General features: G+C 41.0%; 1 protein-coding gene across 8 annotated transcripts in view; it reads left to right on the top strand.

The window, feature by feature from the left end:
- FOXP2 (forkhead box P2) overlaps positions 1-26,349 on the top strand; it is a 459,756-nt gene that overhangs the window by 70,338 nt on the left and 363,069 nt on the right. Inside the window, exon 3 of one of the 8 annotated variants that reach the window (XM_070947597.1) lies at positions 10,842-10,868. The exons of the other annotated variants lie outside the window; for them this stretch is intronic. Within the exon in view, the coding sequence (XP_070803698.1) occupies positions 10,842-10,868 (27 nt within the window). The remainder of the gene's footprint in view (positions 1-10,841; positions 10,869-26,349) is intronic. 8 annotated transcript variants of the gene reach the window in all.

Genomic DNA, 26,349 nt, shown 5'->3' with positions numbered 1-26,349 from the left:
TCACTATAGATTAAGTATCATTTTAATCAAACAATAAAGTGATCAACATCAATACCCTTTTGGTATGCTTTGAATAGCTGGCCAGAGTTAACCGATACTATTCCTGATAGAAGTTTAAACACATTACAATTGAATAGCAGTCATTCAGAATCCAAGAGGGTTTTTAAATGTTTCCTTTAGACCCATAACAATAAAACATTGTTTAACTCATACGTGTGGAAATAAAAATGTGATTTAATGTAAGAACAGCCTACCAAGTCTTTATCTGTGAATATTATTTTATTTAAGAAATCATGTTGCAGATTGCAAGTATTAGAACTGCTGCTATTAACCTGCATCCATCCATAGATAGAACACTTGTGTACATTCTGAAAACATGTATTGGATAAGAAAAAGTGCCATTAAAGGTGGGGGAAGGGAGATTAATGAAAATCATTGTTCATTGTGAAGCAAAAATATTGAATTTTGCTGAATGCATTTCAGATTATTGTTACAATTATAAAGATTTTTCATTAGCATTATAATCGGTGTCAGTGGAAACATTTGAGAAGTAAAGGTACTAAGCACTCTGATTTTAAATAAATATCACTTTTTTGTGAAGAGCAATTGCTGAATTATTTTTCATGTTTTAAAGAGCTCTGCTTAAAATATTAAAAAAAATAAACTGTATTCTCTAATGAAGTCTACCTGGTGTCAATTTTTAGCAAATTATCCACTGGACTGTATGAAAATGAAACATTAATTATAACTAAGGTGACCAGATTTTAAGATTGGTAAAGAGGGACACCATTGCGGGCGTGGCTTATTTTGTGGGCGTGGCTAGCTGGTCATGTGACTGGGTGGCCGTGGCTACCTGGTCATGTGACCGGTGGCCATGGCTATGTGTATAGGGACTACTCAGAGGGCTGAAAAAAGTCATTTCTGACAGGTCCTTGCACTTTTGACTGGTCCTCACACTTATGACCATCCTCACATTTATGCCCATGCAGCATCCTTAACAACCATGTCACTCATTTCACAACTGCTTCTCTTCACCATGGTGATAAGATAGGGCAAAAAACGTAAAATGTGAAGACAGTCGTAAGTTCGAGGACTGGTCAAAAGTGCGAGGACCAGTCAAAAATAACTTTTTCAGCCCTCTGAGTAGTCCATATGCATAAAAGGATATAGCAATAGAGAGGGATGAAGGAAGGGAAGGGAAATTAGAGTAGGAGTGAGGGTAAGAGGGGGAGGAAGAGAGGAGGAGAAGGAGAAAGGAAGAGGAAGTAGGGAGAAGAAGAAGAGGGGGGGAAGAGAAAGTAAGAAGGAAAGAAAAGAGAGAGGTGGTAGGTTTGAGGAGAAAGATTGCTGTACAATAAAAAAGATGAAAGGGAAGAAAGCCAACCCCAAACAAATATAAAGATATTAAGATAAAGAATGAATGGTTAAACTTTAAAGAATAAAAGAGAACAAATATGAATAAATAGCAGTAATTAGAAACACACATACAAACATACAATTTATTTTCTTTGAACAGAGTATTTGGCCGGTTCACAATTAAATTTACAATTTCTATATTTCCTTTTTGCCATATTTATTCCTCATCTATTTTTTTTTTAAAAAATCAATATTACCCTTCATCCTCATCTCTAATCTTAATCAAATTCAATTTTTCCCTTCTATTCTATATTATACCCCTTCCCATTGTCATCTATTTTTATATCCATCCTCACATTGTTTAATTATGTAATTATGTAATACAGTTGTTTAATACAAATTCAACATTTTAATATAAATCAATTAGTTATAAAACTATCTTTTTTGTATATTAATCAATATGAACATGAATATTCCAATTATTTCCATGCAATCCAATTTCTTACAAATCAATTAATTATATTTACCAATAATAATAAACCAAATAATTTCCCCCATATATTCCTCTGAACCACAACTTAACCATTTCTGCTTTCAACACAATATACAATTAATAGTATCTCAATTATTACAATTCCCTAGTTAAATACAGCTTTTTTTTCTTTTGTGTTTTAAAATCTTGAACTCTCCTCCTAAATTTCCCATTGTTTGCAGTTTTTCACCTACCTTTTTTGGGGAGGAAAAATAAAAATAAAAATAAATCTCTCTCTGCCTCATTTTGTCACGTTGCACCAAAGATCCTGGTTTCGGTTTCATTTCTGCAGCTTAGCTAGGGGAAAAAAAACTGCTTCAGGAACTCTTTACACTGATTGCCTGTAGGGCGGCCCTTTGAAGCCCCGGGCAAGAGTTTAAACAGTTTTTTTTTTCTTCTAGCCATCAGCTGGGGCTCAAGAGGCAGCGGGACTCAGGAGGCAGAATGAAAAATCGGGACTTTTTTGAAATGCCGCAGGACGCGGGACAAATTGCTAAAAATCGGGACTGTCCCGCCAAAAGCGGGACGTCTGGTCACCTTAATTATAACAGAATGCTAAAAATACATGACAATTCAATATTTGGCATTAGCTCAGTGAGGTATTGTGTATTTTTAATTTTTTCCACCAGATTTTATACAGTATTTTAGCACAATTTCTGTTCTTAAAGAAACTTAAACTATTTTTGAAAAATGAGATTAAATTGATCTGCTTTTTCTCCATTGTATGGATAAAAAATTGATTACAAAGCTGATTAAAATAAGTTGTGTATAATTAATATTGTGCCAAAATTTAATGGCATATATATATATATATACACCTATATAGTCAATCAGAAGGTTGTTTTACTTGGAAAAACCAGAAGGAAAACGTGATTCCTTGGGTATGCCTTAAAGTTTATATATAGGTTTAGCTTTTTTGAAGACTGAGATATTAAATTCCTATTGTATTGCATGATTCAAGGTAGGTTTCTACAGATCATTGAGAAGTGTGGAACTTTAAGTGTTTGCATTTATTTTGATTTATGAAAAATACATTCAAAGGCCTCTGTAACACAAAGGACTAGTTGCTGTTATTTAAAAATACATTACAGAAATAAAACTATGATTTAATGCGAGAACACCTATCAAGTTTTCAAGCTGTCTGTATTTTTTTCTTTTACATTTTTTGCCCGTAAATAGCCTCTTAAAATTAAAATGAAGGAACATTTTATTTGGTATTATTTTTGTTTTAAATTATTGACATTCAAATAACTGGTACAGGGAGTCCTCAAATAATCACAATTCACCCCAAAATTTCCATTGCTAAGCAGGGCAGTTGTTAAGTGAGTTATACATTATTTTATGATCTTTTTTTCCATGCTTATTAAGCAAATCACTACAGTTAGGTAAATTGTGCAGTTGTTAAATGTATCTGGCTTTTCTCATTGACTTTGCTTGTCACAAGCTCCCTAAAAAGGTTGCAAATGACAATCTCAGGACCCTGGGACACTGCAGCCATTCTAAATACATGCCAGTTGCTAAGAACCTGAAGTTTGATCATGTGACTATGAGGATACCACAATGGTCATAAGTGTGAGAGCTGGTCATAAGTCACTAAATACAGTGCCATTTTAACTTTCAATGGTCATTAATTGAATGGTTGTAAATTAAGGAATTACCTGTGTGTGTAACAATAAACTAAAATTGCTGTGAATTTTGAAGTAATTGTTTATAACTGGGTTTCTGCATATTCGCCAGTTATTCCTATCTGAGCCCTTTTATCCAAAGGAATAATTAAGCAAGACTGAAAATTGTGGGGTTTTAAGAATGTTAATCTAAGATTAATGATTTGTGGGATTCCCTAAAAAAATATAATCTGAAACTTTTTCCTTTTTTTTTGCTTTTTGGGGGAATGATATTTATTTATTTATTTATTTATTTATTTATTTATTTATTTATTTATTTATTTATTTATTTATTTATTTAGTTAGTTAGTTAGTTAGTTAGTTAGTTAGTTAGTTAGTTAGTTAGTTAGTTATTTATTGGTTCAGTTTATAAGCTGCCCTTTTCCGGAGACTCAGGGTGGCTTACAATGCGTTAAGCAATAGCCTTCATACTTTTGTATATACCTGCTTAGTAGGGCTTTCGCCCCCCCCCCAGCGGTGTTCTTTTTTATACGGAAACGGCATTGGTCGCATTGGTTGATGATCTCTGGAGGGCTCGGAACAGGGGTTGCTCCTCTGTCCTGGTCCTATTAGATCTCTCAGCGGCTTTTGATACCATCGACCATGGTATCATGCTGCACCTGTTGGAAGAGTTGGGGGTGGGGGGCACTGTGTTACGGTGGTTCTCCTCCTTTCTCTCTGACCGGTCGCAGTCTGTGTTGGCAGGGGGGCAGAGGTCGACCCCGAGGCGCCTTATATGTGGGGTGCCACAGGGGTCGGTCCTCTTGCCCCTTCTGTTTAACATTTATGTGAAGCCACTGGGTGGGATCATCCGTGGTTTTGGGGTGAAGTACCATCAGTACGCTGATGACACTCAGCTGTACATCTCCACCCCAGACCACCCCAATGATGCCCTTGAAGTGATGTCCTGGTGCCTGGAGGCCATGAGAATCTGGATGGGGAGAAACAGACTCAGGCTCAACCCATCCAAGACCGAGTGGCTGTGGTTTCTGGCGTCCCGATATAGTCAGCTGGTGCCATCACTGATTATTGGGGGTGAGTCGTTGGCCCCCACGGAGAGGGCTCGCAACTTGGGTGTCCTCCTGGATGCATGGCTGTCTTTAGAAGAGCATTTGACGGCTGTGGCCGGGAGGACTTTTTATCAGGTTCACCTGATTCACCAGTTGCATCCCTTTCTGGATTGGGACTCCTTACGCATGGTTACTCATGCTCTTGTCACTTCCCGCCTGGACTACTGTGATGCTCTCTACATGGGGCTCCCGGAGGCTCCAACTGGTGCAGAGTGCGGCCGCGCGGGTGGTTATGGGAGTGACGTGGCGTTCCCATGTAATACCTCTCCTGCGCGAGCTGCACTGGCTCCCGGTGGTCTTCCGGGTGCGCGTCAAGGTGTTGGTTACCACCTTTAGAGCGCTCCATGGCTTAGGACCCGGGTACTTACGGGACCGCCTGCTGCCACCAGTAGCCTCTCACTGGCCAGTACGCTCTCATAGAGAGTGGCTTCTCAGGGTGCCATCTCTAGCTTCCCCTGGAGATACGGAGGATCCCGGATTTACGCACCTTCCGCTGCACTCTCAAGACCGTTTTATTCCAACAGGCTGGCCTGGCCTAACCTCTGTTTTTAATTGTAAATTTTAAATTTGTCTAAAATTTTTAGGGTTGTTTTAATCTGTTCTGGGCGACATTTTTTTTAATTAGGTTTTTATACTGTTTTAAAATTTTGTAATTCTGTGTGTTTTATCTCTTGTATGTTCACCGCCCTGAGTCCCTTGGGAGTAGGGCGGTATATAAATCTAATAATAAATAAATAAAAATAAAAATAATACAAAGTCATCTTATTGCCCCCACAAACCGGGTCCTCATTTTACCTACCTCGAAAGGATGGAAGGCTGAGTCGACCTTGAGCCTGGTGAGATTTGAACTTGCAGTAATTGCAGGCAGCTGGTGTTACTTAACAGTGCTTTAGTCTGCTGCGCCACCAAGGCTCTTCCAAGGCTCTTCCAAGGACAGCGCTAAAAGGGTAATGGTATGCAATCCTATTCTGTTTGGCCATTCCTGCAGATAGAAGGAATAAAGAAAAATGATTTGATACCTAATAATAATAAGCCAGAATTCCTAGCAAGTCTCTCTTTACATGTGAACAGAGCTTGGTAAATCCTTTTAAAACACTGTTTTAAATAACTAAGTACCGTGTTTTCCCAAAAATATGACATGTCCCGAAAATAAGGTCAAGCCTGATTTTTGGGGTGGCCATAAATATACGCCCTCCCCCCAAAATAAGACCTAGTGAAGGGGTGGGCGAGGCCAGCACAGGATGCAGCCCTTCCCTTCCCCGGTTACCTCTTGGCTTCTCAGCCCCTTAATCAGATCAACTGAGCCACTTAGGCCACCATTCACAAAACAGATGATCCACAGGTGCCACTCAGGCCACTGCCTCCAGCAAGCATGGCCGCTTTTGCAGCCAATTGCGGCTGCAAAAGAAGCCAGAGGCCAAGAGACACACCCCACACATCTCACACTCTCCTTACCCTCCTTATCTAATGGGTGACTGTATTGGGCCACATGGGTCGGGACGAAATAAGGGTTAAAAAATTGTTAACCCTTTTTGTTAACTGATAAGTAGGTCCATAAACAAGAGTAAGCAGGATTACAGGTTTAGTGTGTTAAAATTGAGTATGTTAGATCCTAAGGCATGTCTTCAGCCCGCTCAGATAGCCCTCGATTTATGTGAGGTCACTTATCAAAAGTCAAAGTTATGACAAATCTCGCAAAGGTACTTACAACTCAGTCCCACAGTTAAATCTGTTGCAGCACTCCTGTAGTTGTTTGTCATTAGGACTTACTGCAGAGACGCTGCAACATGCCTCTCCACTGTTTTCACCCCATCCTGTTCTGTCTGGTCCCCACAAACACTGGATCTGTTTTTCCAGCCCTTCAGGTTTCACATGCCCTCCCCACTGTTCCCCCATCACTGATCCCCCACTTAACTTTTTCCAATGCTCAGAAGGCAGGGGTACAAAAGGAGGACAGGCCACTTCATTGCTGGGCCATGCAGCATAATTCCACAAGTAGCCATCTTTTTTTTTGAGACGATGGTTAAGCTCTTGGTTTTCCTTTCCTCACTGGTCACTAGCCTTCATTTTTGCAGCATATCACAGCTAATGCTGGCGGTGAGGGCAACGCCACCACCAGCAAAAAGAAATCCTCATGGTCTTCTTCCTGCCTAGTTGCTAGCCTTTTCTGTGATGACCCGGAGCACAGCACAGAGGCAACATAGTCAGTTCAAACCACCCCTTTATTGCTCCAATTTTCCCCCCAAACACTACCACATTTCTGGCAAGTCCCAGAGCAAAGTGATTACACACAAACACACCTCCAACAGCCTCTGGCTGCAAGTAGTCCAGCACAATGGCTGCAAAGCAAGAAATCCAGCAGGGCAAGGGAATAAGTCAAGTCCAGGAAGCAAAGGAACAAGGCAGTTAATCCAGGAAGCAAGCAAGAAAGCAAGACGTCCAGGAAACTTCAAACATTGGCAACACAACACTCCATGAATTCAGTGTTTGTTCCCAACAAATGCCCCTCCTCATCTCCTTAAATCTCCTTAAGTCTCAGTCCCCAGGTATGCCTTGTGAAGAAGGGCGGGGTGCTCTCCTCCTGAGTTGTCGGGTGAGCCTGTGCTGTTCCCACCTTCTTCCCACTTTCTGTGCTCGAGGATCAGGAGGGGGTGGTCCTTGCTCATCTGCCTCTCATGTTCACTGCTTAGCCTCTTGGGTACCCTGCCCCCATTCCTCCCTGCCTACAAGCCGTCCCAATCCTGAAAGGACCCTGACCTGACTCTGCCTGCTTCTCCCCACATTCCAACAAAGCAACCCCCCAGATCTCCGTTGGCTCCACTTCTGGTTCGTCTTCCTCCACAGATTCAGGCTCCGACAGGGACATGACATTTTCTCCCCCAGCGTAAACTGTGATCCACTGCTAATGCTGGGGAGGAAAGGCCAGCAGCTAGCAAGGAAAGGAAAACCAGGAGCTTCACTAGTGTCTCAGAAAATTCTATCACGTGGCCCAGCAATGGAGCAGCCTGTTTTCCTTCCATATCCCAACCATCTGAGCTCTGAAGATCTTTGAAAAGTAAGTGAGCAATCAATGATAGGGGTATGGGTGGGGAAGTCCAAGTGGCTATGGGTACCCCAAGAGGCAGAAAGAGGAGCATAGGGTATCTCACAGAATGGGGGAGGCCTGAGGAGGCAGGTGGTCATGTGTCTGCAATAGGGTATCCTCTACCCCTGAGCCACTCAATATTCTAGTTAATGATCTATCTATTCTTTTAATGGGGGAGCAGGCATGGGGACTCGTTAAGCAAGGCAGTTCTCTTAATGGCATCCCACTTTTAACTGTAATGGGCAGGCTCCATTATGGTTGTAAGTCAAGGATTGCCTGTATCATAATGCTTAAAGGCACCAATGTGTTCACAGACATTTCCATTGATAACTACCATACTCTTTGCCCCCCTTTACTTAAAGTTTTCTGTTTGAAAATTAAATCAATGGAATTGGTGCAAAGCAGAATTATGTATTTTCAGAATGCATTTAATTCTCATATAAGGTATATAAAACTTCTCAAGAAAAAAGAATGCAATGAGTGAAGGGATAAATACATGGTTTGTCTTTTTATAAATTGGTGTTTTCTGACTATTTGTATACATCATGGTGGCCACATGACAAATATGTAAACTCTTGATGGTAGATATTTTGTTTAAGCATGCTGTCAAAATTACAAATTTGGGCTATCAGTCCAAAACAGTTATCTATATCTGATAATATTGCTGAAGACTTTTATTGCAGTTAGAATTTAGATCAGGGGTGAAATGCTCCCGGTTTGGTCCGGATCACCCGATCTGGTAGTGATGGCGGCGGGTGGTTCGGAGAACTGGTAGCAAAAATCACTGCATCCCCCCTCCACCATGCCTAGCTGAGCTTCAGGATCATCAGAGGCTTTTTTTTTTTTTTACTTTTAAAAGCATTTTTTCTATAACTTCTTCCAATGAAAAAATGCTTTTAAAAGTAAAAAAAAAGCCTCTGATGATCACGCGGCTCAGCTGGGATCGGCAGAGGCTTTTCAAAACATTTTTTTCTGCAACTTCTTCCACTAAAGAGGGGGTTTAAAAAATGCTTTGAAAAGCCTCTGCCAATCAGGCAACACAGCTGGGATTTCAGAGCCTTTTCAAAGCATTTTTTTAACCACCTCTTCCGCTGAAATGGTTGCAGAAAAAAATGCTTTAAAAGTCTCTCTGACATTACAAGTAGACTCAAGAAATGAGAAGATAAAAGAGAGAAAAGAGCTTCTTAAGCATAAATTATCATTACTGGATCAAGAGGAATTGGTGAACAAACTTAAGCGGGGGAGGCAACATTTTTTTGAACATGCTAATAAAGCAGGTAAATGGCTCTCGTATAGGTTAAGAAAAGAAACAGAAGCAGTCGCTGCCAGACGGTCCCTCGGGACCGCCAGCCCCGTCGCCTGTAAAGAGCCGCCTTTACAGCTGAAAGGCGGCTCGAAAAACTCCATTTCCATAAGGAAATGTGAGACAGAGCAGGTGAGGGCAGGTAGAGCTCTCTGCGAAGCCCCCAGAGTTATTTTTTACTCTCGGGGACGAAGCAGATGAGGCTCCGTATTTCCCTCACCGCCGCTCTGGGCTTCAGGAGACCTCTGCCTTTTTGCACAGCCAGGCGACGAGAACAAGCCTTTTAAAGAAAATTAACAGATCGTTTATTGAAAGAGGATGAGATCTGGACCTGGGACCCTAAATCGCAAGTATTTTCATTGACTTTATAAATGATATTGAAGAAAGGAAAAAAATTTAAAATGGCGACTGCTGAGGCTTGAGAAGGGAAAGCTGAAAGAGAAAGTCCTTCCGTTTCAATTTAACAAGCCACAAAGTAGCAGAATAAATACTGCTGGCTACAATTGAGAAGAAAAAGTTCTACTCTTATGTTTCTTTTTTCCTGGAGATCTGATACTGATCTTGTTTGGAAAGAAGCTTTCTTTTCTTAAAAAAGAGTTTGTCTGTGTGGAAGGATGGCGTTTAAATTAACAAAGCCAGACAAACAAGCAGCGGGGGGGGGGATTCCCCCATTTATAAACTACGTGAACAAGTTTTAAACCTACAGACTCAGAAAAATGATTTTAACTTAATTGAATTTTTCTTGGAGGAGATGGTAAGAAGGGATGAGATTGCGAACCAGAATCTTGAAAAATTCAAGCAGGAAATTAAAGAATTGATACAATTAAAGTATGACAATTTGAAACAAAAGATTATAACAGTGGCTGATGCCTTTACAGAATTATTTATAAAGATGGATAATAATATTAAGTTATTAGAGTCTAAAATGGAGGAAGTTGATGACAAGATTTATAATTTGGATAATAAAATACAAAGAATTGAAAATGATTTGATAAATACTCAAGACAATAGCTCAGAAGAAAAATTTAAAATGGAAGCTGATCATAAGACTTGCAATGTAGAAAATATAAAACAACGGATTGAAAAGGAAGTTTTAATGATGCAACACAGGTTCACAGAATTTGCGATCAGAATGAGAGGATTACAGGAAAATAATAGAGATGATTTAAGGAAAATATCTGCTGAAATTCTGGCTGGGATTTTAAAGGTTCATCCTGAGGAAGTATTTTGCAGGATTGATAGAGTCTACAGAGTAAATTCTTGGATTGCAAAGCAAAGACAACTGCCTAGAGATGTAGTGATTTATTTTACAGACAAAGAAATAAGAAATGATATTGTGCAAAAATCTTTTAATTCTACTCCACAACTGTATGGGAGAAAAATCTGGATATATAAAAAATTGCTGCCTAAGATGTTAAAAGATAGAAAGAAATTTGCATTTTTGGTGACTGAGTTAAAAAAACAAAATATTTTATTTAGGTGGGATGTTCCAGTGGGTATAATATTGAGATATCAAGGAGAAAGATACCAATTAAATACTGTTGAAAAAGCGGAAGAATTTTATTATAAGATTTTGAAACTGAGTTCAACATCTTCATGCATAACACAGGATAAGCAGAAGGAGTTGGAAATAATGGAAAAACATCGAGCTACAGAGGTCTTTGTAGATGAATCACTTTTGGATCCTTTAGATGTCTCAGTTGGACTACTTATAAATACGAGAGAAGCGGCATTGGATTCTAATGTGATGACTCATCAAGTCACAGACAAGCATGGAAATCAATCAGTTGATATACAACTTATAGAAAAGAAATCTGAATGGCGATCTAAGCTACAAAAGCAAAACCAACAAGATCAAGTTACAGATCAGAACGAAAATCGAACAGTTTATTTATTTATTTATTATTTATTTATTAATCAAATTTCTATACCGCCCTACTCCTGAAGGACTCAGGGCGGTGAACAGCCAAGATAAAATACAGATAATCCAAATATTAAAAAAGTCCCTTAAAATTATTAAATATTTCGGCCGAAACACAGATTAAAACACCCAATTTATAAAATCACAAATTAAAAAATTTAAAAAATTTAAAAGATGGGAGTTAGGCCAGGCCAGCTTGCTGAAATAGAAAAGTTTTGAGAGCACGGCGAAACGTGCACAGGTCCGGGATCTTCCGTATCACTGGGGGGAGCTCGTTCCAGATGGTAGGTGCCCCCACAGAGAAGGCTCTCCCCCTGGGGGCCGCCAGTCGACACTGTTTGGCCGACGGCACCCTGAGGATCCCCTCTCTATGGGAGCGTAATGGTCGGTGAGAGGCTATTGGTAGCAGAAGGCGGTTTCGTAGATACCCCGGTCCGATGCCATGGAGCGCTCTAAAGGTGGTAACCAAAACCTTGAAGCGCACCTGGAAGACCACCGGGAGCCAGTGCAGCTCGCGCAGGAGGGGGGTCACATGGGAGCGTCACTTCGCTCCCATAACCACCCGTGCGGCCGCATTCTGGACCAGCTGGAGCCTCCGGGTGCTCCTCAAGGGGAGCCCCATGTAGAGAGCATTGCAGTAGTCCAAGCGGGAAGTAACGAGAGCATGAGTGACCGTATTTAACGAGTCCCGATCCAGAAAGGGACGCAACTGGCGAATCAGGCGGACCTGATAAAAAGTCCCCCTGGCCACGGCCGTCATGTGCTCTTCTAAAGACAGCCGTGAGTCCAGGAGGACACCCAAGTTGCGAACCCTCTCCGTGGGGGCCAGTGTCTCGCCCCCAATAGTCAGTGATGGCACCAACTGACTATATCGGGATGTCGGAAACCACAGCCACTCGGTCTTGGATGGGTTGAGCCTGAGTCTGTTTCTCCCCATCCAGATCCGCACGGCCTCCAGGCACCGGGACATCACTTCAAGGGCATCATTGGGGTGGTCCGGGGTGGAGATGTACAGCTGAGTATCATCAGCGTACTGGTGGTACTTCACCCCGAAACCACGGATGATCTCACCCAGCGGCTTCACATAAATGTTGAACAGAAGGGGTGAGAGGACCGACCCTTGTGGCACCCCACATACGAGGGGCCTCGGGGTCGACCTCTGCCCCCCTGTCAACACAGACTGCGACTGGTCAGAGAGAAAGGAGGAGAACCACCGTAGAACGGTGCCCCCCGCCCCTAACTCCTCTAGCCGGTGCAGCATGATACCATGGTCGATGGTATCAAAAGCCACTGAGAGGTCTAATAGGACCAGGACAGAGGAACAGCCCCTGTCCCGAGCCCTCCAGAGATCATCAACCAACGCGACCAATGCCGTTTCCGTGCTGTACCCAGGCCTGAAGCCCGACTGGAATGGATCCAGATACGACGATTCATCCAGGTACTGGGGGAGCTGTCACGCTACCACACTCTCAACAACCTTCACAACGAAGCGAAGGTTGGAGACTGGACGATAATTTGCCAACACTGCCGGGTCCAGGGAAGGTTTCTTGAGGAGAGGCCTCACCACCGCCTCTTTCAAGGCGGCAGGGAAGACACCCTCACTCAAGGAAGCATTTATAATCCCCTGGAGCCAGCCTCGTGTAACCTCCCGAGAGGCCAGCACCAACCAGGAGGGACACGGGTCCAGTAAACATGTGGCTGCGCTCAGTCTGCCCTGTATCCTGTCCACATCTTCGGGCGTCACAGAATCAAACTCTTCCCAGATAATACTCACAAGACCTGCCTCTGTCCTCCCCGCTGAATCTACCCAGTCAGAGTCCAGATGTTCCCGAATCTGAGCGATTTTGTCATACAGATACTGTACAAAATCCTCGGCTCTACCCTCCAAGGGGTCCTCCCGCGCTTCCTGGTGGAGCAGGGAGCGGGTCACCCTAAACAGGGCGGCCGGGCGATTATCTGATGACGCAATAAGAGTGGCAAAATAGTTATACTTTGCCACTTTTATCGCCACCAGGTAGGTCTTAATATGAGACCTTACCAGTGTTCGGTCAGATTCAGAATGGCTGGCCCTCCAACCACTCTCCAGGCGTCTTTTCCGGCGCTTCATCTCTCTCAGCTCCTCGGTGAACCAAGGAGCCAGGCGAGATCGACGCCGGGTCAGAGGCCACAAAGGCACAACCCGATCCAAAGCTCCAGCAGCCGCCCTATCCCAGGCGGCCACCAGCTCCTCAGTCGAGCCGTGTGCCAGAGCCTCAGGAAATGGCCCAAGCTCCGTCTGGAACCTATCAGGATCCATCAGGCGCCTGGGGCGGTACCACCTCAATGGTTCCGCCTCCCTGCGGCGGGGTGCAGCGGTTCGAAGGTCAAAGCGAAGGAGGGAGTGATCTGACCATGACAAGGGCTTGATCACTATATCCCCTATCTCAAGATCACTCAACCACTGACCAGAGACAAAAACCAGGTCTAGCGTGTTTCCCCCCGTGTGAGTAGGGCCATGAACTAACTGGGTCAGGTCCATGGCCGTCATGGAAGCCATGAACTCCCGAGCCACCTCAGATGCCTCACCGATGGATGGCAGGTTAAAATCCCCCATGACCATAAGCCTGGGGGTGTCAACCGCCACCGCGGCTATAATGTTGAGCAGCTCCGGCAGGGCTGCTGTCACGTGGCAGGGAGCCAGGTATGTAACCAGCACACCCATCTGCACCCCATGACCCCACTTCACAAGGAGGGACTCACAACCAGCCGTCTGAGGAACAGTGACCTCCCTCGGACCAAGACCTTCTCTAATGACAACCGCCACCCCCCCCGCCCCTCCCCTGTGTCCTCGGCTGATGGAATGCATGGAAACCGGGTGGGCACATCTCAACAAGGGGGACCCCCCCTCCTGGCCCAACCAGGTCTCCGTAATACCCGCCAGGTCCGCTCCCCCCTCCTGAACAAGATCACAAATGAGGGGGGCTTTATTTACCACGGACCGGGCGTTGCACAGCATCAGCCGAAGGCCCAGGGCCTGAGGGTCTGTGCAACCTGGGGAACGAGAGGAGCATTGGAGGCCGGAGCGCGCCACCGCTTGGAGCCAGCGGGCGCGCGCTCCCACAACCTGATGTGGCCCCCTGCTCCCGCCATATCTGCCCCTCCCACCCACAGTACTGATGTAATGACCATCCATAACACAAGCTCTAACCCCCTCCTTGACCCTGGTTCCCGCATCTCTAGTGCCGTGCTCTTCAGCCGGCTCTGGCCTCCTCCCCGACAGGTTCTCCCCCAAACCCACCGAACCCACCCCCTCCCAGAAACCTTTAAAACCTTATCTAAAAATTTCCCCAAAAAACCCCACAGCCCCCTCCTCGCCGCATGCCACCTCTCGGGATTCCAAAATCCGTCATCAAGGTAGGCCCTCGATAGTGAGGAGGGCCAAACCTGCGAGAGGGGGGAGTCTCGCAGCGCAAGCAGGTCAGCAGCCGTAAACATCGCACAAAACAGAGATGGAGAGTCAACTGGTCAGGGCTTCACCAGATCGTCTAATAATACTGGGTCAAAGTAGATCTTCATATCAGGAGCTGGTTCACTGCCCTCTCACGACAGTGAAAGGGGCCAGTGACATCCCCCCACGTCTGGAGGATAATTATCCCAGTCACCCTCTCACAGTGACTGGGGCAGATGACACCGACAATAAAGTCACAATAGTCCATCCTTTCATCTGGTGGATGACAAACAGCCCCCTCAGCACCTGCACACCATTTTGCCCAGTTCTCCTCCAGTTCGGGGTCGCACAAGAAGCCAGCAATTTGTAAAGTTATTAAAGACAGTGATGATAATTCCACAGGCACAAGTTCTTCCCTGGGGCGAAAGTAGGGATAGCAGACAAAAACCCAGTCCAAGTCCAAGTATGGGTGGCCATCAAAGGCCAACACCCACACATACCTGGGGGAAGAAGGGGGGGAGGAGAAGCCACCCGAGGCGACCAATAGAGCCCTGGTCAGCCTCCCGCCTCTCCCGTCCCAAGACTCCCCCAAATCCCCAGTCTCAGCTCTGATGACAAACAAACCCCGGATAACAGGGGTCAAGACTCAAAAAAGAGCAGATGGTAATCCTGAGGGCAAGGCAAGGCTGTCCGTATTCCCCATCCACCTGCTGCAAGTTCTTTCCTCAGCCGGATGATCCGTGGCTGCCATTGCCCTCCGCTGCCGCCGTCGCCACCACCGCTGCAGCCGGCTCGCAACCGGCACCCTGGGCTCCCCATAGCGCCTCCAGGACCCCCGAAAAACGTCAGGAGAACGTCCCAGAGATCCGTGAGGGGCGAGGGGATGAAGGGCACCTCCAAGCCGCCGTCGCCGCATAGCAACGCCGACCGCCGCCGAACGCTCCGGCTTCCACTCCTCCCGGCGCTGACAAGCCGGAAACAGCTGTTTTTAACAGGCCGCCGCCCCATCTCCCGCGGCGGCTTCAAACAGCGCGTCCCGCCCTGCCCTGATATTCCGGAGGGCGAAAAAGCCCTCAGCAGGCAGGGCGGGCATTCCCCTCATTGGGACTGGAGCCGGAGATAGTTAAAGCGGCTCCCGAAGACCCCTGACACCAGCGACCTCTCCATCTCCTCCGCGGAGCTCAGCCGACCGCCGCCATCTTGGAACACGCCGGAAGCGGATAAATTGATATACAACTCATAGAAAGGAAATCAGGATGGAGATCAAACCCACAAAAAGTCAAGAAAAAAAGAAATAGGTCTCACAAAAACAAAAATTTTTAAACTAGGCAACAGTGAAGCCAGTTATCTAAAAGATGATTGAATATATGAAAAGACAGTGGAGGCGAAGTATTGGTTAATATTATCCTGAGGAGAGTGACAGACCTCTGCAATGCCGTATTTTTGGGATGTGAAGAGGGCCTTAAACTGTTGGATTGGAATTATCTATTTTGGATTCTTTGATAAATGTATTACGTTTATGTTGAGTTATATGGCAAGAGAGCTACATTGGGGCACGCAGAAGATCTGGTTGTTACCCCATTATGATGGTTGGAATTAATAATCTTGAAGAAAGCCACTACTACAGATACTATATGGAATACAATTATAATGTCACTCGGGTGGTTGTTTTCTTTTTTTATATATACATACATGAAGATATTTATTACTGATGGGGGTAGATGATAACTGAGGATTCCAAACATTCTGTTGGAATTAGGATGTGATGTTACCCTAATATGGGTGATGGAGTTAACAATCCAGTTGAAAGACATTATAGAAGACATTATATGGATTACAAGTTTAAAGTCATTGATTTTATCTATATAAGGGAATATTTTTTTAGCAGGATGGGCAGAAGAATAAAGATATTAAGAATTGTTATTTTGTAGGAAAGTGGGTGGAGACAGGCTAGTTTATTGTTTGTTTATTTATGGGAGTAGAGGAAATGGATTGACTATGAGTTGAATAAATGTTAAATTAGGATCTATTATATAGTTTTATAGTGGAAGGCTGCTTTGAAATGTTATATTAATATACACAAAAGATTAAATATTAAATTAGGATTTATTATATAGTTTTAAAGTGGAAGGTTGTTTTGAAATGTTATACTAATATACATAAAAGGTTTGATTTAAGAGATATATGTATGGGGGAGGAGAAAAAGGGTATATTGCTAAATTGGGTGTTATAATAATATTACTATGCTAAATTAGAAGTTATTACACAATGTTACAGTAGAATGTTATTTTGAAATGTATAGTAAAAGGGGGATATAATAATATTATTAGAAAGAAAGGGTCAGTATTTGGGGGATGGAGTAAGGGGATGCTAAAGTATTATATAATCTGTTATGAATTTGGATTTTACTTTGAAGAAGTCACAGGGGGAGGGGTGGTGAGGGGGGTTAGGGAGGAGGGGGAGAAAAAAGGGGGAAAAATCTGTATTTGAAAAACTTTTTCAATAAAAAAAAAAGAAAAGAAAAGAAACAGAAGCAAAGAGAATTGATGCCTTACAAGATGGTGAGGGAAATCTTGTGGGGAATGTGGAAGGGAAAAAGAGGGTGATTACAAAATTTTTTGAGAAATTATATCAAAAAGAGGGAATACAGGAGATGCAAGTAAGGGCATACCTTGAAAACGTAAAATTAGCTAAAACCCCACAAAATATGAAGGATATTCTTAATTCAGAGATTAGGGAAGGAGAAATTGAAATTGTTATTAAGAAGCAGAAATGTGGCAAATCACCAGGACCGGATGGATTGCCAGTTGAATTATATAAAGAGATATATGATACACTATTGCCAAATATGAAAGACCTATTTAATGAAGTTCTAACTAAAGGTATAGTTCCCAGGTCATGGATGGAAGCTTACATCGTGTTGCTTCCCAAGTCTGATTCTGATCGAACACAGATTAAAAACTATAGACCCATCTCCCTACTAAATTCGGACTACAAAATATTTACATCAATATTAGCAGAAAGATTAAAGGTTTTTTTAAACGAATACATCCACCAAGATCAAAACGGCTTTTTGCCATATAGATACTTATGAAACAACGTTAGAACCATCATGGATACACTGAAATATTATGAAACACATACAGACAAAGAAATGGTTCTAATGTTCCTCGATGCGCAAAAGGCATTTGATAGGGTTAATTGGGACTTTATTTTATTACAAATTGAGGAGATGGATTTTGGATCTAGTTTTACACTTTATAGCCTTATAAAGTGCTATCTGGGCACTTTATACGGCACAATACGCAAGAGTGTTAATTGAAAGTGAAACAACAGAGGAGATACAAATACGTAGGGGAACTAGGCAAGGATGCCCATTATCCCTGCTATTATTTATTTTGACTCTGGAACCTTTACTAAATCAAATCAGACAAAACAAAGAAATAAAAGGACTTAATGTTAGGAAAGGGGAAATCTTTTTTTTTGTATTAAAAAAGTTTTTATTTTTTATAAACAAACAAACATACAATTCTTAATAATACAGTGTATCATCTGAGCACATCTTTTGTATCTTCTTGTTATTCCGCCAGTATTTATCATATCTTAATTTTATCATTTCATTTATTGTAACATTCCCCCCAAATTTCTTACTTTTCTATTAATACATTTATCTATCTTTTTATTTTAGTAAAAAAGTTTTTTCAACAACAATTTTATCCTCAACCATCCTTCAACCCCCCCCTCCCCCCCTCCCCCCTGACTTCCCAGAGCAAAAACAGGGTATAACATTTAACAAACATAAGCTTAAATAAACTAACTTACTACAAGATTCAAAACTCCCTCACACTCTTTAACTCCCCTTTTAAAGATTATTCATCAATCTTCCTTTTATAAATTCTCTTATCACATTTCGCATTTGTTACTAAGATCCTTTCCATACCTTCTTTTTTTATTTAAAAAAAGTTTTTATTTTATGATCAAACAAGTATACAATATAAGCAATCATTCGAACTATCATCAAGAAGAAAAAAAAAGTTTTAATCCATAATCCATCTCTAAACTCAATCTTCAACCCCTCCTCACCACCCCCCACCCCCGACTTCCCAGAACAAAAACAGGGCATAGATTTCACCAAACATTCACTAAAATAAACCAGCTAACTGCAAGATTTAATAACTCCCAAGACCCCTTAACTCCCCTTTTACCATTTCATCAACCTCCCTTTTTATAGACTCAAAGTAGCATATAATCCAATAACTCTAAGAGTTTTAAAACCATTAACAAATATTAAGCATTCAAACCTTAAAAAATCTCTTAATATATCAATAAGGTATTCAATTCATTTACATAAACATTTTTCCCCCTCCTACTTTTCTCAAAATTCAGATATTTTGAAATCTTATAACAAAAAGTAAACCTTAAATATTCAATAGTTAAATTTCTAGATTTTCCCCCTCCGTTGTTCCTCCCTCCAACTTTTAAAATTTTAAAACATAAACATCAGCGTTTTAATTAACCATTAATACATAAACTAGAAAACCAAAAAAGATTAATCTTACATTCTTACTCTCGAATATTTTAAAAATCTTAAAACAAAAAATAAACCTTAATTAATCATAATCTGTACGTTTACCCCCTCGGTCTTTTTTCCTCCCTCCAACTTTTAACTTCTAAAACATAATCATTTTTAGCCATTATCATTATTTAAATTTCTACATTTTTATTTGAAACATAATCATTTTAATTAACCAGTAATCCATCATATTTAAAAATCAATATTTAAGTTTTTACATTTTCCCCCTCAGTAATTTTAACACCTAAAACATAATCATTTTTAACCATTAATAGAACAACTGCAAAACCAAAAAAAAAAAAAGTTAATCTTCCATTCTTGCTTTCTTTTTATATTTTTTCCAGTCTTTCTGCATCCCTCCTACTTCTATTTTGAGGAGGTTTTTAATTTTAATTTGAGGTTGATGTAACTGCAAAGATTGTCCCCTTTTTGAGAAAATTTCCTCTGATTTAGAGCCCCCATATCGCCTCTTCTTGCTTATATAGATCAGTTCGTTACTTCGTCTGTAAAACCAAAGATTGTCAAGAGTTTGTGAAAAAGAGTTCAATTGTTTTTTTTTTCTATTAAATGCATAAATACCACTGGCAAATCTCCTTCATCTTCAAAAACTTCGGAAGGCTGATCATTTACTACTTTCTTCCAGACCAAGTCGTAATTTTGAAAGATTCTGTCAATTTTTTCAAAAAGAGCAGAGAATAAGCTTGAAAATTCTTGAGAAAATTCTTGAGAACCAACCGGTTCCACCTTCTCTGCTTCAATCAAAATGTCTCCTGCATTGTCATCATGCTCCATACTTGCTTTTGTCTCCTCCATCATTTCTGTTGTTATCCCTTTGAGAATTGCTATTTGATTACTTATAGCTGCAGTATGATTATTCATGGCTTCTTTTATAAATTCTGTAAATTCTGCATTAGGATCCTTGTAGCTCTGTAAATCAGACAACTGTATCGTTTCTGACACCGCCAAAGGGCTTCCAGCACTTTCAAAATCTCCTTTCTTGGAAGCCATTTTATTTTAAAAAGATTTTCTTTCTTTCCACAACCATAAAGTCATAAACTCACAGCCATCCTCTTGAGCAACTTTCAGCAATTTCTTTATAAATCACCAAACGAAATAATCTTTTCCCGAACAGCTCTTTAAAATCTAATCCAGCAACTTAAAGCCAGTCTCTGAGCACGAGTCTGTTAGCAGGCATTTTCCTTTCTAGCTTTCACTTTTAAAATCGCAACAAAAACACCATCTTTACTTCCAGCTCAGAAAATTCAATTAGAAACATTGTATCCCCAGAGTTAAGCATTATACTTGCAAAAAGCTTGTCCTCCTGCTTCCGTTCCGCCTGCTTTTTTGAAATCATTTAATCTTCTATTTGACAGCAGAAATTGGACACGACGCCTAGCTCTGTAAAAAACAGAGTTCCCCTGGATCCGGAGCTTCAGCGGGCTGAACAGGGAGCTCTCGCCCTCCGAACCCCTGGAATTAATCCAGGGGTTTTCGGGGAGCTCTACCCTCACCCACCAGCTCTCCTCCCCTTCTTTTCCCAAAGGGGAGATTTTCAAGCTGTTTGACAGCTGATTAGTGCTGTCAGAACGTCTCAACGGGATCGCGGGGGCGGCGGTCTAAAAAGACCATCCATGGCGCCGCGGAGCCAACCCGGAAGTCCTTTCCATACCTTCTTATCAATAAGACATTCTACAAAGTACAAGTTTCAACACTTTTTTAAAAAAAACCCTATCCCTTAAATTTTAAGTTAACCATTTTAATACTTCAATAAGTTTTAGAAAGCTATCCAATTTTAATTAAGCCTTTTTACTTCAATGAGACAGTAAACTTTTCAGATTTATTACTAAAATCCTCCTCAAAAGAAATTAATTTTCTCTTATCACATTTCACAATTGTTGCTAAGATCCTTTCCCTACCTTCTTATCAATAAGACATTCTTCAAAATATAAGTTTCAAAACTTTTTTTAAAAAACTATCCATTAACTTTTAAGTTAACCATTTTAATACTTCAATAAATTTCAAAAAGCTATCCAATTCTAATTAAGCCTTTTTACTTCAATAAACAATAATTATTACTAAAATCCTCCTCAAAAGAAATTAATCTTCCATTCTTCCTTTCTTTCTATATTTTTTCCAGTCCTTCTTCTTCAGTAATACTTTCTTCTTCAGCATTGCTCCTCCCCCTGCTTTTATTTTTGAAAATTTTTGAATTTTGATTTGAGATTGATGTATCTTGAAAACTCGTTCTCTTCTTGGAATTATTTCCTCTGGTTTGAAACCCCCATTTTGATTCTTCCTGCTTATATAATCAATCAGTTCATTCCTCTGTCTGTAAGACCAAGAATTGTCATGATAAAATTTTTCGGTTTGCAGTAAAGAGTCTACTTGTTGCTTTTCAATTAGTTGCATAGAAGCCTCTGCCAAAACCTCTGTTTCCGCTGAACCAACTTCCGTCTCAATCCTGACAGCCGCTTTTTTATCCTCCAAAATCACATTATTCTGGTTAATTTCATCATCTTTTCCAGCTAGCAAATCATTGTTATTCTTCAAGTCATGTTTTTGAAAAATTCTATCAATTGATTCCAAGAAGGCAGAAGTAAAAGAGTTTAAAAGTTCTTGAAAAATCTTTACAGTCACAACTTGTGAGTTTGCTGACTCACCAGACAATGATCCTCCAGCCCTAATGTCAGCCATATTTCAATCTTCACTTTATATTTATTCACCTCTGAGGTCAATAAGTCCAGCTATTTTCTACACAGTTTAGAAATGTAAATTAGTTGAAGTCAATACCATAGTCTTTTCCATTCCGCTTCCACTTTAAATCTTTTTCTTAATGTGTAATCCAGTAGCTTTAAGAATGTTACCAGTGTTAATGATCGCTTTCTCTAGTAAGTTTCGATTTCACGCCCTCAGGCACCATTATTTCCCTTTTTAAATGGAGTTAAAGATCAGTACTTGCATTTTTTGTTCTCCTGATTTGCTCTGCCAGAATCCAAAGTCCAAATTTCTTATAATCCTTAAAATTGTATTGCTGGTGTGGTCACGACGCCTCGGTCTGCATAAAGCAGACTCATCCTGGATCCGGAGCAACTGAAGGGCTTTCAGGGAGCTCTCACCCTGCAAACCCCAGGCTTAGAAAGAAAAACCTGGGGGTCTAGGGGAGCTCTACCCAGACCCTTCTGCTCTTCTCTCCCCCTTTTTCCCTGGGAGAGAGTTTCGAGCCGCTAGACAGCTGATTTTCGCTGTTCTAGCGGCAAACGAAATCACGGGACTGGAGCTCCTAAAGGAGCATCCATCGGCAATCGCGGAGCCACAGGAAGTCTCCGGAAAGGGGAAATCTTAAGGGGACACGGAAATTGGAGATAGAGAATGTGATGGGAATACAAATAACTAAAAAGGTAAAATACTTGGGCATATGGCTGACCCCAAAATGCTCCTCAATAAAAAAGAATAATTATGATAAACTCATCTTGCAAATGGAACAGGATTTAGATCGGTGGAGGAAAGTACAGCTATCCCTGTTAGGAAGAGTGGCAGTGATAAAGGCACATGTGCTGCCAAAATGGATATATCTTTTCCAAACGGCCCCGGCAAGATTAGAGAAAAGTTTCTTTAGGAAAATGGATCAGATAATTGGAAAATTCATATGGCAAGGGAAAAACCCATGTATTAAAAAGAAAATGATGCAGGAGCATAAAACAAGGGGAGGCTTGGGACTCCCCAACTGGGAGCGGTACTATCAAGCTTCTTGCCTGGTTTGGGTAAAAGATTGGATAATACTGAAGAGGAAGCGTATATTAAAAATTGAAGGGTATAATTTACAGCAGGGGTGGCATTATTTTCTCTGGCCAATCAAAGCAGGACAGCATAAATATTTTACAAATCACTATGTAAGGGGATGTCTGATTAAGGTATGGAATAAGATCAAAGGAATGATGTATAGTAAGATTCCATATTGGTTTGTGACCCTTGAAGCAACTATATACTCACCTCTATATAATTTTGATAAACCTGTAATATACAGGGAATTGTTGGACGGTGGGGGAAATCTTAGATCTAAAGCGGAACTACAAATATGGGGAATCAATTTGGGCTGAGGGCATATGCACAAATTCAAGCAAGATATCAAAAAGATAAAGCCAAGGGGGGGGGGGTTCACTTCACCACAAGAGTTCAATAAGGCCCTCCTGGAAGGTGATAAGAAATGTATCACTAAGGTATATAACCTCCTCCTGTCCTGATTTGTAGCTGAGGAAATAGTTAAAGACTTGATGATAGCCTGGGGGAGGAATTTCGGATATTCATTAGATCTGGAAAAATGGCAACAAATATGGAATATAAATGTGAAAATGATGATGGCAGTGTCTTTCAAAGAAAATATATTTAAAATGTTATATAGATGGCATATACCACCAGCAAGAATCACAAAGATGTTCCCTGGAACCTCAGCAGAATGTTGGAAATGTGAGTCAGCCAGGGGTTCATTTTACCACCAATGGTGGACATGTCTACAAGCCCAAAATTATTGGAGTAAGATAAAAGTTTGGCTCATCGAGATTACAGGAGTCAGCTTTCAACTGAGACCAGAAGTCGACTTGCTAGGAATAAACCCTGGGGGCATAAGGAAAGCAGACTGGTACCTTTTCATACACATTACCACTGTGGCTAGAATTGCATATGCGCAACTTTGGAAAGGGAAGGAAGTACCCATCGGATCAGATGATTATCAACAAAATTTTGTGGTATGCAGAATGTGATAGATTAACATATATACTTAAAGATAGACAAGAATCAATTTTCAATTAAAGCTGGGATAAATGGTACCAATGGATAGAAGTAAAAATGTCATGAGGTAGATGTTAGGGAAGCATGTAGCATAGATATGTAAATAGCAAGCTAAATATAAATAAGGGAATATTAGATATAAGAAGATTAACAAATGCAGTATGATAAACCAAATTGAAGCTGTAGTATGATGATATGTAATGTTATTTAGAAACTGTATATATATAGGGTTGAATCAACCTCAGTCGTATGTATGTGATTGTGTTTCGTTATAGTCTTTATTCTGTTTTTTGTTTCTAATTTATAATAAAATTAAAAAAAAAAAGTCTCTCTGACGATCCCAGCTGAGTTGCCTGATTGTCAGAGAGACTTTTCAAAGCATTTTTTTAAAAGTCTCTCTGACGATCCCAGCTGAGTTGCCTGATCATCAGATAGGCTTTTAAAAAAATATCTGATGATCAGACAACTCAGCTGGGATCGTCAGAGAGGCTTTAAAAAAATGCTTTGAAAAGCCTCTCTGTGATCAGGCAACTCAGCTGGGATCGTCAGAGAGACTTTTAAAGCATTTTTTTCTGCAACCTCTTCAGCGGAAGAAGTGGTTTAAAAATGCTTTGAAAAGGCTCTGACGATCCCAGCTGTGTTGCCTGACCGGCAGAGGCTTTTCAAAGCATTTTTTTGCATTTGCAGAAAAAATGCTTTGAAATTTTTTTTTAAAAGTTGGCCACGCCCACCCAGTCACATTACGCACCCCCCACCAAGCCACGCCCACAGAACTGGTAGTAACAAATTTTACATTTCACCCCTGATTTAGATATAGTTTTGAACATACAGATTATAGCTACTAGACTAGTCAGACTTAGAATAGATTACCTGTTCAAATCTACACCATTCCCAGTCTACTTTCTGATAGAACAGAATAGTTCCTGGAAGTGTGCCTATAAACTTTTTATGTAGATCTTTTATGTAATTCTGCTTCAGTTTAATAGTTTGTCATTTTCATTTTCAAAAATTGACCTACAACATGTGTTGTTGCATATGTCCAAATTATCTTTTTTTTCTTCAGATTGTCATACTTCCCCCCCCCACACACACACACATACCAGCTTGTAAGATATTTGTAATAGTTGCTCATTTCTAATAGTTCTCTTAGAACTCTACTTACTTTTTTTTTTTAATTTGATTTATATGCTGCCCTTCTCCGGAGACTCAGGGCAGGTTACAATGCGCTAAGCAATAGCCTTCATCCTTTTGTATATTTATACAAAGTCAGCTTATTACCCCCACAACTGGGTCCTCAATTTACCTACCTTAGAAAGGATGGAAGGCTGAGTCAACCTTGAGCCTGGCGAGATTCGAACCTGGAGTAATTGCAGGCAGCTGGTCTTAATAACAGGGTGCTTTAGACCACTGTACTACCAAGGCTCTTGGTATATACTAAGTATATTGAAATTCCTTTTGAACTGATGTAAAAATTTTGAGACATACAGAAGTTTTTTCAGGAGCACATTTGTTCAGCCAGCTCCTCTATAAAGTGGGTTAGTGAACTGTGTGTTCCACTGCTTATCTGTTGTAGTAGAAGCTAATATGTTTATAACTTTTCTGCTGAAGTTAGTATCAGCCCAGGCTTTGCCATATTTAAATTTTACTCTATCTTATCATTTGTGAACAAAAAAGGCATACCCTATTTTTATAATGGCATGCCTTGCATCCATATGAATAAAAAATGTTCCCTCACAGTTTTTCATCTTTAATAATGGTGGCAAAAAAGATCCAGAGTTGTACTTAGCATTTTTATTATGGTTTTCACCAGTTTTGTACGTTATGTTTTGTATGCTCTGCTAGAAACTGGCTTCACTTGACTTTTAATACTAAACAAAACCCATATACATTCTTCAAGAACCATTACATCTTTTAAAGCCTTTCAGCAAACCAGACTCTATATTCTGAACCAAACCACTAGATGGTCACATCAGTCCAATTTCATAAGAGATCACACATTGTTGTTGGGTTTTTTTTACTTTGAGAAATGCCACTTTTGGAAAGGCTTTGTTGAGTTTGTTGTTTAATGCTGTTTGACTGGCCTCCAGGTTAAGTGGCTTGTTCTTCTCTATAGAAAATCATAGATGCCACAAAAAAAAAAAAAAGGAAAACATGTTGCTTACTTGCAACTGGTTCTTCAAATTCTCATCTGCACTGCCAAACTTGTTTCTCTAAAATGTAAGTCGTTCTAAATCTTTACCTCTTTTATTTTGTATAGATATCCTGCTGAAATCTTTCAACACTGAACCTGTATGACATACCAAAGCCTTGTTAGAGCTGTAAAAGATAAATACATGGTAAATTAAAAAAACTGGAAAAAAATAAGAATGGACAAACCTGCCATTCGTGTTAATTGCTATGAATTCTCAAGAAATTATTAAGAAGTAAAACTACATTTTTGCCTGTTGTCAAGCTTGAAGTGCGCTTAATGCTGTTGCAACCATTGTCGTTTCTCAACTTGCCAAAGAACTAGGAGGGAGGGAAGGGTGAAATGGAATGCAGGCTCCAGACTTCAAGAAGAAGAGCCGTGAGAACCAAGGACACATCAGCAGGTGTTTGCTAAGACCAGAGAGGTTTCTCATAACAAAATAATG

This window comes from Pituophis catenifer, unplaced genomic scaffold (assembly GCF_029215685.1).
Source record: "Pituophis catenifer annectens isolate HBS135680 unplaced genomic scaffold, rPitCat1.0.hap2 SCAF_7, whole genome shotgun sequence".
Lineage (NCBI taxonomy): Eukaryota > Metazoa > Chordata > Lepidosauria > Squamata > Colubridae > Pituophis > Pituophis catenifer.
Note: the sequence above shows the minus strand (reverse complement) of the source record. Positions and strands in the feature narration are given on the sequence as shown.